General features: G+C 35.5%; 1 protein-coding gene across 1 annotated transcript in view; it reads right to left on the bottom strand.

Moving 5' to 3' along the window:
- The window catches only part of SMCHD1 (structural maintenance of chromosomes flexible hinge domain containing 1), a 61,425-nt gene that overhangs the window by 2,119 nt on the left and 44,159 nt on the right, over positions 1 to 15,147 (bottom strand). The window contains exons 33-44 of the mRNA XM_010006848.1: positions 14,422 to 14,509; positions 13,887 to 14,018; positions 12,510 to 12,659; positions 9,032 to 9,158; positions 8,745 to 8,864; positions 7,777 to 7,862; positions 6,621 to 6,743; positions 6,154 to 6,344; positions 5,283 to 5,392; positions 3,933 to 4,003; positions 2,297 to 2,468; positions 135 to 293 (exon numbers count right to left, since the gene is read on the bottom strand). Coding sequence (XP_010005150.1) covers positions 135 to 293; positions 2,297 to 2,468; positions 3,933 to 4,003; positions 5,283 to 5,392; positions 6,154 to 6,344; positions 6,621 to 6,743; positions 7,777 to 7,862; positions 8,745 to 8,864; positions 9,032 to 9,158; positions 12,510 to 12,659; positions 13,887 to 14,018; positions 14,422 to 14,509 — 1,529 coding nt within the window. The remainder of the gene's footprint in view (positions 1 to 134; positions 294 to 2,296; positions 2,469 to 3,932; positions 4,004 to 5,282; positions 5,393 to 6,153; positions 6,345 to 6,620; positions 6,744 to 7,776; positions 7,863 to 8,744; positions 8,865 to 9,031; positions 9,159 to 12,509; positions 12,660 to 13,886; positions 14,019 to 14,421; positions 14,510 to 15,147) is intronic.

Below are 15,147 nucleotides of genomic sequence, written 5' to 3'. Positions count from 1 at the left end.
AATGAGATTATCTCTAAGCTCTTAATTTTAACCATCTTCCTTTATAGCTCAAACTTGTTAGTTTGTAAAAGTAGAATATATCTGTTAACAGTTCTCCTCCTTTAGGACACCATAAGTATAATCCAATAACCTACCCAACTTTTGTTCAATTAGCTTGAGGCTTTTCTCTTGTTCAGCAAGTTCCTGTTTTTTTTTTTGCATTTCTGGAGTGTTAAGTGACTGCAAATGTAAATCGAGGTCCTTATTCACCTTATCAAGTTTCACCACTGCTGCACGGTATTGCTGAAGAAGCTCTAATTGAATAAAATAATAAAATGCAAAACAGAAAATAAGTGTTAATTTTGATTTAGATGTGTACCAAATACAATCCAGATAATGTATAAGATTCAGCAGAAAATATATCTTTCAAAAAAACACTACCTAAAAAAACCCCCACAAACACCCAAACTTACAGTGGACCAGTGTCTGTTCTTAAAATGACTGTAAAGACAGACTGAAAAAAAATCACATCCAGTATTTTAATTCTTGTTTTCTTCTTGAGCCTGTATCTTAGAACACAGTAAAGGACCAGCCAACTAAGAATATGATGTGGCAAACATGCTCTTGGGGTTTTATCTTTTTTTTTTTTTTTTTTTTTAAAAACACATCTTGTCACTTGTGTGCTCCAAACTGAATCCTCTACCTTTAATGACATCAAGTGTGCTTGTAATACATTCTGCTTTCAGTGCTACAAAGCTGAAGCTTGTATTACTGACTTGAATTCTAGTCCACCTTGGGGAACATGAGAACATTTACTGAGTTCACTGTCCCTCCTATGGAAATTTAAACAAGGAGACAGCAGTAGAGTCAGGTAAACAAGGGCATATTTTGCTGACAAACTTTGTTTCCCTTTTAACATACGACACAAATAATTTATCTTTGTCCAGGTATTGAAAAAATACGTCAAGTAATAAAGAAGTGGTTCAAGCATGTTAGCCTTGGATTATTTTACTTTGTGGTGAAAATGAGGTAGCTTGGCACAAAGCTTAACTGAATACTAGATGACCTTACATGTGCCACATAGTTACTGCAGACTGACAAAAAGCACTATGAACTCTTAAGACATTTTAGAAGTAACTCATCAGTGTAATCACACTTAAGTAACTACTTTTCTTTTACGCTACAAATACAGAAGAGCAAGTGAGGACCAATGTTAAGGCTGAAACTCCATTCAAAACAATTCTTGTGTAATGAGGGGCTGACCTTTATATGGAACTTCACTATTATTTTTCTTTAAATGTCTATTAACTACCCATGTGAATTTAAACCATGCCCTTCTATCATGATTGTTCCTGTACTAAATTACAGACAGTCCCAATTTAATTTAACTTGGACGATAATTGATTTCAACAATTGAAAATGCATTTATAGACAAACAGGAAGCATCCTAAATCCAGCATATCTCAGTCTATAGATGAAATGCTTCCTATGTTTTTCCTACAGGTAATGCATTTTTTCTGAAATATTTAGGAACTACCTTGTTAGGTTTTTTCCCCTTCCCTCAATTGGTCAGAGTTAAATAGTTTGCTCGTATATAAGGCTACTCCAATAGGTCCCTGTATTGTGTCTCTCATTTCTCCCCCCACCTCTCTCCATTGTGTATTTCTAGGAATATTGGCATGGAAAAACTTTATGTCCTTTCTTTTGAAAATAAAGTGTTTAAGAATAACCTTAATTGTGTTAGGGCTTTTCAAATCAGTCAGGTCAGCTGTTACAAGTCAGAAACTACCAACTTTTAACTTAATTTATAACCTTTATTGTGAAAGGAAGAATCCAAGCACATAATGAAATATAAGTGATCCCAGAGAGGTACAAATTATCTTCTTGTTAGGGAAATAATGCAGAAGATATTGTCTATGACTGATGAGAGCAGAATGTTTTTACTACTGCTACATAGAGCTTTCTTGCATGGTAACAAATCGTAAATTGATGTATGGTGTTTCTGGAGGAGAAAGACCTGAAACTTGTTCTTCAAGGATGCTAGAATTCAATCAGCTCAAGCTTGTCATGCCCACTGTTTGACAGATTACCACTACTTATACTCTTTCTTTAAGAAAAAGAGGGTATATCTCTTGAGTATTTTTTTTCTTTCAGGAAATATAATAGCTATAAGCTTTTAAGAAAAGGGAAATTCATAAATAGGATATTGTCCAGGTCATATTTCTTAAAATAACTTGATATTACATAAAAGAAAAACAAACAGAGGTGAACAATATAATTTTAGTAGTTTTGTCTTTTCATGATTTCATTAACCCACCTATCTGTCCAGAGAAAGCAGAGTAAAGTTTTGGCATGGGTGCTCCAAATACCATTCCTCTGAGCTTGTCCATTGGAGGAGCTTTATTCTGAAGGCCTCCAAATTTTCCATTGCTGCGAATCCTGTCTCCTTCCCGAGTCAGTAAAGTAGGGCAATGAGTAATTTTTACAACCTATACAGGTATAAAAAGTGATACTAAATTAGTAACTCCGTGGAAAATCTAATTTTTCAGTAATGCTATTGTGAAGCTTTGTATCTTTCAACTACAATGCAACTTGTTCTTTAATGAGAATATATTTCATTACTTTTCCTTTCAAGTAGTAGAATGCATATATTAAACCAGCAGTGTTGCTAATTATGAAGACTAGATCTTTTTGGGTTTGTGTTGTCAGATTTTATCAGAACTCTAAAGGCAGAAATCAGACCTATACTGGGAAAAAGCTAATTATCAATATACGTTATGAAGTAATCGTAATAAACAGTGTTGATAACAAATGTGAGCACGCATTCAATTATTTGATTCAGACGAATTTTTCCTTTTTTATTTTTTTAATACAGATGATTTAAAGCATCTAAATTCCAATGGATTTAGTTCTTATGAAAAAATTGATAAAACGCCCATATAGTTGATGAAATTTAGCTGTGGTGTGTGACTGAATGAGATGGGGTGACAGACTAACCAAGTGAAATGACCCAGAGAAACAACCACATATACAAACTTCTTGTCCTGAAGACAGTCTACTCATACTGATAGACAACCCAAATCTGACTCTTGTGTCTCTTCTGTTTCACTTTATACCAAAAAATATACACCTTTTGAGGAAAGAAGACCACAGTCTTCACAGTTGAAAAATGGTAGCTATTTGTTCATTTTATGCACACTGAGATGGTTATAACACAAGATGAAAACTCAAATATCAATGTCAATAACGTGTTTTTTACTTAGACTATATCCGTATTTCTGAGACACTCTTTGGCAACTTTCAAGACAGTCCTTGTTCACAGGTTACCAACAAGTGGCAGCCAATAAGAAGGGAACGAAATCACAGAATAATGAATACCCAGCTCCAAGAAACTAGTGTTTAATCAGTACAACTTTACATTCTTATGCTGAACCATTATTTCAATTCCAGCAAACTCATAACCTGAAATAGAAAGTGCCCGGTGCCTGGACTTCCTCAGAGAGTCTTGCCTGCTAAAATGTGTCCCATCAAAACTATATAAAATGTGTCAGAAAAAGGTCTACTAAGCTCCACATCAAGATTTTAGTCATTTTAGTGGTTCTGAAATTTTATCATGTGCCTCAGACTCTTATGTTTTATTATACATATAGGGACTAGGAACGTACCGAAGAACTTGTATTTACCAGTGCAGCAAAACTAAAAATTATTCTCTTTTAAAAAATGGCCCTTCACAGCAAGATTTACTTAATAAATCTGTTGAACAGAGATAAATTTGGCAGGACCAATAATAAAAGATTCAATTCACTGTGAAGTGCATCAAGAACTACAGACAGTAAGCACACTTAAGCTAATGCAGCATTAAACCTAGCAATTACTTCAAGTTTGTAATGTATTAAAGATGTACATACACAATATATTTGTTTTAAAAAGTATCAAGAATATTTGAAACGTACCTCTTTTCTGTAATGGTTGGCAGCATCCAAGTTATCTATAATGATAGTGTCACCCAAAAGCATCCCAAACACTGAAAAATGTAAAATTTTGAACCATGAAACTTCTATGCAACAAAATAACCTGAGTTTTGCAAAATCAATTCTGAGGCATCACTATCACAGCTTTTCAGGTAAGTGCAAGGGAAATAGCATGTGAATGATCTTTTTTCAATGACATTTTATTCTGAAATCGAGATAAATATGCAATCTTATGTTTTCAACAAAGAATTCACAAAGAAAAAAAATTAGTATGTTCATTGGCCTTACTGTATAGTTGTATGATTTCCCATGAAAATACTCTCTTGATATCTTACATTTATGAAGACACACATAATGAAAACTCAATTTTAGTAAACGATGAATGATAACTTTAAGTCCTCCTTGAATTGTGTACTCAGCTTGTCAGTGTTTCTTAATATTCAATGGGTTATCAAAGACAAAAACGTTAAAAGGCTGACAATCCACCGAGTTTAAGACTTTTCTTCTGCTAATAAAAGACTGTTCTATACAAAGTAACACAATGTAGTCTTGCATGAGATATGTCAAGAATCTGGTTTTTAAATCTCCCAAGGACAAGGAAAAGAATTTATAGTTACATTCTCTGACAATATCTAACTTTCTGAAACTAGACTAAAATTTATTTTTTATTAACAGTAGCGAGGAATATTTCAATACTGGAAAAAATTTACTGAACTAATTACAGATTCAAACTCTCCACATAAAAGAGCAGGTCTACTTAATTTAAGAAAAAGCTTGTAAGAAAAGGTAGGTCCTGCTACATTGTTAGAAAGAGAGTGATGGTTCCCTAAACTGAAGTCTACATAAAAAATGAAAGCTTATTCTTACTTTAACTATTTAATCATATATAATTAGTCATGTACAGTCCAGTCTGAGTGTACAAAAATTTATGTATTACACATTTTTGAGAGGAAGAGGACTGGAAAAAAGCCTAACAAATGCAGTAACTTCTGCAGTATGAAAATATAAAACTAGTATCACAATTTTCAGTTTCTGCTTACGTGACCTTGGGAATTAGACAATGCTGCAGTAATCTACAAAAGAAAAACCCTCTAGTGTATATAGTGGAGAAAATAAAAATAAGACAAGCAGAAGACAGTGGTCATTGCAGAAGTTTTCACAACTGTTGTTTGCAAAACCACTAATGCCACCCCCTTTTTATCAGCAGACCTCATAAGGAATGTACACTGGTATTTTTAAGTGTCTCAATACTGAATGGATTATGATTTGTGATGTTTCTGTGTTTTATTACAAAGGAAGCAGAGATTAACAACTTCTTTAGTATTTTTTTACCTATTTGGCAATGCTCTACATTATCTGGAAATGTTAACAGATCTCTCGCAAATACAGGATTTCCAATAGGTCTGAAGAAGACTCTTCCATTTCTTAAGTGAGGTAAAGGCCTAGTTAAAGGAAGGGGAGAGTGAGAGAGAAAAAAAAAAAAATAGTCCTTATTTCATTATTGCTCCTGACAATACAGTCAAACTGAATTGAATGCATCTTAACACTACAACTTTAGGTGCTAAACGATCCAAACATTACCTGAAATGCCAGTTGTAATAAAGATGCTTTGGTGGATAGGACTAGTTTTACAGACAAGTTTTATTACACTATTTTACAATAACAGAGATTCTGGACCTTATAAATACATCTGCACATCAGAGCTTTTCTGAAAGGCATTCTTTACATTAGCAGTGATTTTTCATAAGTAAATTATTTTTAGGCACAGAATTATTATATTTTCCTTTATCTTCCAGGAAACCAAACTAGCAAAATGGATTTCTATCACTACAGATAATTTTAGGGAATATACTCCAAGACTGGATTTTTCTGTCATTTTAATGACAGAATTTCATTTGAAGCATTAGGACTATTTAAAAGAAGTTTTTGCCCTGGAAAACTTTCATGTGAATAAAAAAATGGCAGACTGTATTATCTTTAAATAGAAACACCATGATAAACAATGCAAAGCAGTTAAAGATATAAAGCTACAACTTCAGGTACCATTTCTAGTGACACTACTGTCGTTGTATTACGTAACCAGAAATTTTACACTTAGAATCTTTAATAGGAGTAAAGTTTAAAAAACAAATTAGACAAAAAAAAAAAGAAAGGTGAAGAAGTATGCAATACAAATGCAGAGGTTTATTTTTTTTTTCTCTACCTGTTCCAATCAGGGAGTGTCTTCTTGTAAATAGAATCAAGGGGTAACACTTGTTGTCGACCTTGAGTTTCATCAAAAATAGATCGAGCGGCTTCAGTAGTCAGCGTGACTACGCAGTCCATGTCACTTGCCAGATGCCAAGAGATAACTTTTGCTGCTTCATTATCCTCAATTTGAGCTAAATGTGCAATCTGTATCACAGAAGTTAGAACAGTCATAATAGAAGCCAAGGTCACCTCCCCTTTTCATGGTAATCAGAATCATCCTGCAACCTCAATCAAAGCATTTAATTCCCTCCCCTGTTGATGGCTCTGCTAGAAGAGCTGGTCACCTGATGGACTGAGAATGCTATCGTCTTTTTAATATTCCTCAAAAATTACTTGCCTATTTGGTTGGCTAAATTTTCATCACTACCACTTCAGTTCCTAGAACCAACACATTTGAAGGCTCTCTGAGAGAAAACTCACCTTGCCTAAAATATCCTGGTTGCCTTTCGGATAGTTGGGGAGGGTACAAGTTCGCCTTGGCTGCTTCATTAATCCTTCTTGATCCAACATCTTTTGTTTTATAAGAGAATCCACATAATGAAGCTGAGAATGAAACATTAAAGTTAGCAGGCATATATCATTGGGCCAAGCTGAAGAAGCAATTACTTTACCTGTTGGCAATCAAGTTCCTAACAAAAAAAACCATTCAATAATCTGAAATATACTATTATGATATAGGGGACCACTGCATATAATCTCAGAGTAGAGCAGTGGGCAGCTCTATGCAATTGTGACTATGAACTTTTGCATTACTCATTTTTTTTTTTTTTTTAAAGACTTCAGGGAGCTTTTCACAAAGAGCTTCCAGTGCTTGATTAGAGCAAAAACTGAATAAAGTTTAAATGAGCTGGAAGAGACAACCACAAACATATAAAAAATGAACCATTTTAGCATAGGACTATGTCCAGGCCTGAAAAAGGTAGCCAGCAGGGGACCCTGGGTATTGTGATTGCAGAATCATTAATTTTAATTAATAATTAAATTAAAAATTAAATTCATTATATTATTTCTGATTAATGGCTTTAACACTTGTTTTTATTTGATCTGAATGGATTGTTTACTTTTAAAATTTTTTTTAAATGAAATTTTAGTAGTTTGAAAGCTTTCTTTAAAATATAATTGGATGTTTATGGGAAATTAGCAGTGTGGTACATTGCCCTAAATCTTTCAAAATTACTTTTACATAAACTTTGGCACTAACATATGGAATCACCTAATTCTCTGAAGAGTTTTCCTTTGATCTACTCATGACAGGATACATACAGTGCAAGTTGATCAGCTTGCAAAAATCCATCATGAAAACTAGGTAACAGAAGTGATAACCTCAGCAGAAAGGCAAAACCAAGATCAGGATATAACAGAAGTTTTTCTTATTTCTCTAGCAGTTTCTTTATGATACAGTCACATTAGCAGAACAGCAAGTTTGCCACTGATCCACAAATTGTCCTCATGATTCAAACTTCCAGGGTTTCAGCCACAAGTGCTTGTGCATATACCAATGTGATTCAATAAAGTAATATAATGATATCAATTTCATATTAAGATGTTATGGAGTTTAGTAAGAAATAAGCCATACTGTGTTTGCCTGTGGTAATTCAATTTGGTGTTTTTTCAGTTCATTCCTCAGGTGGGCTTCTTTTGTTTCAGCTTCTTTAACCTGACCTGAAACCAGTAAAATAAACAGCGTAAGGAAATATTAGAAAGAAACACCTCCTCCAGTATTTTTTGCAACTTTTCAGGATTATGCCACAGCTGATCCTATCTACTTCTCTATTTAAGTACAGAGGATTTGTCAACAAAGGCCTTGTACTTTGTCTAGCATCTAAACTATTTTGGCAGCTGCCATCTCCTCCAGTTTTAGGAAGCAATGGACCCAGTCCTTAGATCAGTCTGAGAATATAAGCTCTTTTTTTCTTTTCATCCTCAATTGTTTTTCCAAATGGTTCTTCAATAGGCAAAATGGTGTGTTGGGTCTGTGTGGGCAGGCTATGGTAGCAGGGGAGGGGCTACAGGGGCAGCTCCTGTGAGAAACTGCTAGAAGCTTCCCTGGCTCCAGATGGGACCCATCTCTGGCTAAAGCTAAGTCCAACAGGAGGGGTGGTACCACCTCTGCAATAACATATTTAAGAAGGGGAAAATCAAATTGCAAAGGAGACCTGCTGGGGAGAGAGCAGTGAGATGTGAGAAACATGTATGCAAATATCAATTTCCAGATGGTTGCACATTCACACATCTATTGCAAAGCTGGGAATACAAGGTGGTCATGGAAGCAAATAATCAGACCACCAACATCAATGTTTTATTAATCCTTTTGACAGTTCTCACGTGAGACTTTCTACCTCAAATCAAGACCCCTTAAAAGTAGGCTCATTCAAATAATCAGATGCTTCCCTGATAATGCAAAGACATACCTCCTTCTGCTCCCCTCTAAGTGTCTCATTATTGCAATACAATTTTTTCTGCCTCATCTATATTTTCAAAATTATCAAAGGATAAAAATGTTTAATTCCAAGGATATGTAATTATATAAATGTCTGAACTTACATTTAATTTCAGTTACAAGCTGATTAGTAGTATCAAACCAATTTCTGTAAACACTTATGGACTGAGACAATTGGTCTCTCTCCCTTGTAAGTGTTGCCATCTGTTGCTGCTTCTTGAAATCTACAGAAAAAAATACATATTCTTAGAAGAAAATATAGTAACATACAAGTTGGTTTAAATATCAGCAAAAACCTACTAAGCTATTACACAGTTCTGAGTAAGTATTGTGGACCTAAAAATAGTTGGCTGTAAGGAAAGGCAAGCATTTTAGAGTAACTGAAACATACCATTGTAAAACATAAATGACAGACGGTATGGTTCCAAAGGTTTTTTCAAAGCTGGCAGATCTGCCTCAAATACAAGAATATATTCAGTGCTATCTCTTCCAGGACTGTTTTCAGCCAGCACTAGGTTCTAATAAAACAAAAAATACAGATACACAAGTTCAGAGCTGAGTTAACACACAAAATAAACATTCGTCAAATACTAAATCCTGTAAGTTACCTGGCACATTATGTCTATACAATATTACTATAACTTCAAGTATTGGCCCAGAAATGCCTTTTATACCTAATAGAGAGAAGTAAAATACAATGATTTAGCAGTAAATATTATTTAAGAATTAAAATTGTAACTTTACCTGTTTAAAGTGTCTTACTGGTTTTGGCTATGTATTTTATTTAAGAGAGACATGCTTAGAAAAAAATATTCTCTGCACTGTCCCACAAGCAAGATCTCCTTGGATGTATTTCATTCAGCATGTGAACAAATGCAAACACATTAAAAATAAAGATCCAATGTGCAAACACAGAGAAGGAAAACCAAACTATTCCCAGTGCTGAGTTAAAGTTTCTGCTGTTACCATGGAAGTAGACAGCAGGTCCCAAATGAATCAACAATATACATCCAAACATGTATTTCTTATTAATCACTTACTGAAAGGACAAACTAAATTCTTTGCCTTTCTTTACAAACACATGAAATATTATAAAAGCATAAAGAATGGTAGGCAGAAGTAAAATTAGTATTGGTATTATCTAAATGTGCTGTTACTTTGGGAAAGGTATCATGCATAAAATGAATAATGCTTATAATAAAACTCATACTGTTTCCACCTTTAACATGTAGAAATTGCTACTCAACTGGCCAAATCAAGAGAGAGGTGGTTGCAGCCTAAAAGAAGAGATAGATATATAATCTTCAAAGATAAGTCTTTATGGCTTTCAAAAATATTGCAGCTAAAATTTATCAGAAGTCTGCAGTGGAAATACATTTTCCTTAGAAAATTTATACTAATAAAAATCTTAAACATTTTCCTTCATTAAATGAGTTTAGTATTCCTGAATCTCAGTGTTAAGGGTAAACATGTCAGATTATTAGCTTCATCACATTAATGCTAATTGCACATAATTTATAAGTAAGATGGAACAATTTCAAGATATCTGAACACACACTGGGTGTGTCCCCCCATGACTACTCATATGAAAAGTACATTGCATCAAATCAACAAATCCTTTCCACATGACCTTTGTGAGTTGTCTAAAGTCTTGGAGAACTCAGTATAAACTAGACAACTGAAAACTGTCCACAGAGGAGAAGAGATATAGGATTCACTGAAATAGAATTACTCCTGATGGAAGATAGGGAACACAAGTTGCTGTCAACAGCATCGGATCACAGTAATGAGAAAGCAAAAGAATGCAACCCCTCCACCCTCCAACAAATCAAATCAGGAATATGTAAGAATACGCATAAGCTTATTACAAAAATCCAAAACAAGCAAAAAAAAATAAAAATAAACAAACAAAAAACATCCCCCCACCACTACACAGGTTGTTAGTTCAGCCACTGGAGCAAGATTAGAGTACTTAGATCACAGTGGCTCAACAGCAGGTTACTAGTACAGGGAGATAAAAACGTTACTTCTGCATCGATGAAGAGTCTGAGACATTCCCCAGTAACTTTATCTGAACTGTCAGAGTCTACTCTATGAGGTTATTATTCCTCTCACAGTATGAAGTTTTAAATATCCATTCACATTTCTGCCACAGGTGTAAATGCAAGATTTGTGGAGAAAAGCACTATTTTATTAAACCAGTGGTTATAGCTCATCCCTTACCTATACTTCTGCATTTTTTTGCCACTCCGTATGTGTCCATATGTGAAAAATGTGTTCACAAACCATGTAGCTTATTAGTCCTGATGCATGATTGGGGAAGAAGAGAAACTAAGAGTGCACCAATTAGTTTTATCTGATACTTCTATTCAATCCATGAATCTTATTTTTCTAGCTTGTTTTTCATATGTACTGTGTCACTTGTCCTTACAGATCAGAGCGGGGCAGATAGACGGGTTGTTCAGTGAAAAATGTTTTCTATTATTAACTACATGTTTCTGTCCCTGAGTGTTAACAGAGGATTATTTCTGCTGTGTCATTAAGTTTAACATATACAGTGCTATAAAATCAGTTGATGTACGAAATAAAATAAAACATATTATGAAGAACTTTGTATGTAATATCTATAGATTGTAGTGATTCTACTGGGGTTTTATTGTGGTGATTTTGAAGATGTACAGGGAGATTTAGTATTTGCTGCCAAGGCAGCTCCTGCCTCCACCTGGCACACACTGATGCTGGTCTGCTGGGAAGCTACTTGCAATGAGTGAGTTAGAAAAGGTGGCTGAGAAAATTTCTTTTGTAGTCATCAGTACACCCTCTAACTGGTTGAAGATCTGCACAGACTTCAGGCTAGTAAAACGTGCAACAACCAGAGAAACCAAATAAGGTAGGTATTTGCTCCACAATTTTTATGTGATACTTCAGAAACTTAGAAGAAATAAATCTGTATCTACATATTTCACGACTATGAACAGTCCTATTGACTGAAGTTCTCTGCAGGCTTTTAAGAAAGATACTGTGACTGTTCCACTCAGAATAAATGTGCAGCTCTGCAGTCATCTGTGTTTTTTTGGTACGTTTTGAACAGATTTTGGCTTTGTGCATGTATATGTCTTTGTATTACACTTCTTAACAACAGTTACAAATGGAACTCCTAGGTTTTAAAAATTCAACCTGTATTTATTGAAGAAAAAGTCATTGCAATGACATGACTACAATATGCAGTACTTTCAGAGGTATGCACGATGTTTCAGCCAGATTCAAACTGAACTAAGGCAAATGGTCCAGGGCAGTAATGACTGAAATAAAGCACAGAGTGGTAGTTTTATCTTTACTTCTTCAAATGAGGAGAGGATGCTTTTCTGCGAAATATATGTAAGCCCAGTTAGTCTGACAAAATGTAAAGAGATCCTGGTAAAATTTAATTACATACATATATATGAAGAGGTCAGACTAAATGATCTTAGGATAGTATAGCCAGATAGTATTACAGATAAAAATGTAAAATAACACTGATATTAATGGTTTAACTACAAATTGCTGAAGTGTTCTTTACAAGTGAAATTCAAATGAGAAAAAGACTGGATCCCCCTTTTATGTCCCAGTCCCTAACTGGATGTATTTGCAAACTTCCCTTGCTTGGCAAAGATAAACAGTTTAAAAAATGTCCTTCCTTTGAGTTTTCTGAAAATCAACAACCAAACAGAGAAGAAATAATTTATCTACTTATTTGTAAGCGAAAGCTACAATACATGCTAATCCTCCACCAAACATGACAAGGTGTAAGATCAGCGTTGAAACTGTAGGAAAATAGGCCTCATTAGATCCATTGCTCATGGAGATAAGTGTATTTCAGTCACGCTTACAATTGCAGCTGATCCTCTTTCAAATGGAAACTCAACTGTACTGACTTTCCCCTGAAAATGTGGGATCTCTGTATCATCTTCATTGGGGCTCTTAATTTTTGCTGTTATTCTGCCAGTGAGATCAATTCCAGTGTGGTTGTTGTACTCATCCTGTAAGTAAAAAAGACAAAACAGTTAGTTTGGAAAATAAACTGAAGTAAGTAATCCATTTGCATACTGCATTGGGTTTACGTGGCAAGGTGCTGGCAGTGGGAGGCTGCAGGGGGGGTCCCTGTGAGAACTGGCCAGGGCTGCTCTGTGCTGGACATGGCTGGTTCCAGCTGGCTCCAACTGACCCATCACAGGGCACAGCTGAGCCCCTCACCCAAAACAATGGTTCCTCTGGGAAAATATATTTACAAAAGGGCAAAAATGCACAGGTAGAGACAAGAGATAAAAAGAAGAGAAACAGCAGAGGGAACACCAAGGTGAGAGAAGGCAGAGGGTAGGAGGTTCCCTTGCAGCCCATGAGGAGGCAGCAGTGGAGCAGGTGTTTCCATGCAGTCCATGAAGGTACCATGGTGGAGCAGACATCCATTCACACGGCAGTCCATGGAGGACCCCACACTACAGGAGCTGGCTATCTCCTGAAGGACTGCAGCCTGTGGAGAGGGCTCATGCTGGCCCAAATAATGAAGGACTGCCACCCTCCACTGTGGAGGAACCCACACTAGAGCAGGAAAACTGAGAAGGAGCAGCAGAGAGGAACTGTTACGGACTGACTGTAACCACCATTCCACATCCCCCGTGCTGCTTGGGGAAGGGTAGAGGAGTCTGGAGCAAAGCTGAGCCTGGGAAAGGGTAGGGTAGAAGGTGCTGCTTTATTTATTTATTTATTTTGCTTCTCATTACTCCAATCTGTTTTATTTGGCAATAAATTAGTTTTTCACAAGTTAAATCTGTTTTGCCTACGGCAAATAATGTCCTTGTAACTCTGTGAAAGTTTAAAGGTCAGGACACCTTCCTTTTTTGTAACACAAGATTTCTAAGATAAACTGTCTTCTAGAGGAAAAATCATGGACACAAACACTTGCTCTGTGTGTGTGTGTATATATGTTTTCCCTCTGCCATCTATTCTTGAAACATTTTCCTGTGGCAACAAGAAATGGGTTTCAATTGAGATGTTCAACAGAAAGGATTGCACGTTTTAGTTTTGTTCATCTGTTTGTAAATAAAACAAGATGCACCCATCATACACTGAAAAACCACTGATTTACAATTTGTTTTGGTGAGTGAATCTGCAAAGTGATATCAGCAATGCCTTACAGCCAAATTCAACACACTTTTAGCAGCCTTATAGATTTCCCTAATTATGATTTTGTATTAAAGTATAGTTACCATTACATGGAGGTATAAATCCTTCACCAGCGTACGGCTAGTAAGAGTTCGAACGTTGGAAACTGCTGGAGTAGCTGGTAAAGGATCGGGTAACAAGCGCACAGGGTCATTAGGTACAACTTCAACTATTATCTAGCAGAAAAGGAGGAAGAATAAAATAAAACAAAATAAAATAAAGACTGATATAATTCAGTGCAATTCACCTGCACACACGGGTTGCTCAAAAAATACGGAAACAAACGCATGTGAAATTTACTGACAATCTTGAAATAAATTAGCATGACCATAAAACAGTTCTACTAGGTTGCAAATCATGCAGCTGTTACTCCACAACATTTCTGCTTAGTTTTAAAAGTTAATGAAAACACATTTTGATAACCAACAGTTGGAAATCAGTAATTTAAAAAATACAGTTTTTGCAAAGCTTGTAAGTGACAATATTTGCATTCAGAATCAACTAAATATTATAATATTTCTCCCAGGGAATTGTGTGTTGCATGTTCTTGGCTACATGTAATTAATTACAGATTCAAACCTGGTCACTGATAAGCATATTTGTCTTATCCATTGCAAAGGTAAACTGGATACTGTAAGTGCCCACTCTCTCTGGAACCATTTTATCCCTAAAAAAAATCAAAAACAGAAACCAAGCAGAAGCAAGTCAATATAGAATTGGCAAGTAAGTAAGTATGCAAGCAATTCAAAGTCTGAGCAGTCCTTCAAACTTGTAAGAAAGAACTGTTAAGGCATGGCATCTTTTAGTAGTCCTCCATAATACTCCTCCCTTCAGCAAGAATGCTATGGCTGTTTCTCAAGAACTAGAATAAGGCTTTTGGAAACTTGTATGAGGAAGGTTTCCTCCAAGAGTTTGTCTCTACTAGCTGACAGGAAGCTTGTCATGGAGCTATTATTCAGAAATCTGCAAGTCTACCTCATTTCACTTCCCTGTTCAAGGAATTTTCATAAAGCTATTGAAACAAAGCATAGAGAAGTTTAGTCCTACAACAACAAAAAAACACCTCAAAAGTTAATAGTTTGGATTCAATTTAAATAAAACCTGAGTAGCTAATTTCTTTTCTTACTCAGAGGGTGTACAAAATTCGGTAACTTGGACTAGTGGCCAAGGTTGAGCACAGAGAAAAGTTTTCATTTTGCCTTACAGTGTTCCAGAGTGCAGACTACTGGCAAAGAACCCCTAACATCAAGATAGGAAGACAGATACCTCTGCTTTTGCTGCTAGGAACAAAACTTCACGTAGGAA

Source organism: Chaetura pelagica, unplaced genomic scaffold, assembly GCF_000747805.2.
Source record: "Chaetura pelagica isolate M959 unplaced genomic scaffold, ChaPel_1.0 scaffold109, whole genome shotgun sequence".
NCBI classification, from domain to species: domain Eukaryota; kingdom Metazoa; phylum Chordata; class Aves; order Apodiformes; family Apodidae; genus Chaetura; species Chaetura pelagica.
The sequence above is the reverse complement of the archived record's forward strand: the minus strand, read 5'-3'. Positions and strand labels throughout refer to the sequence as shown.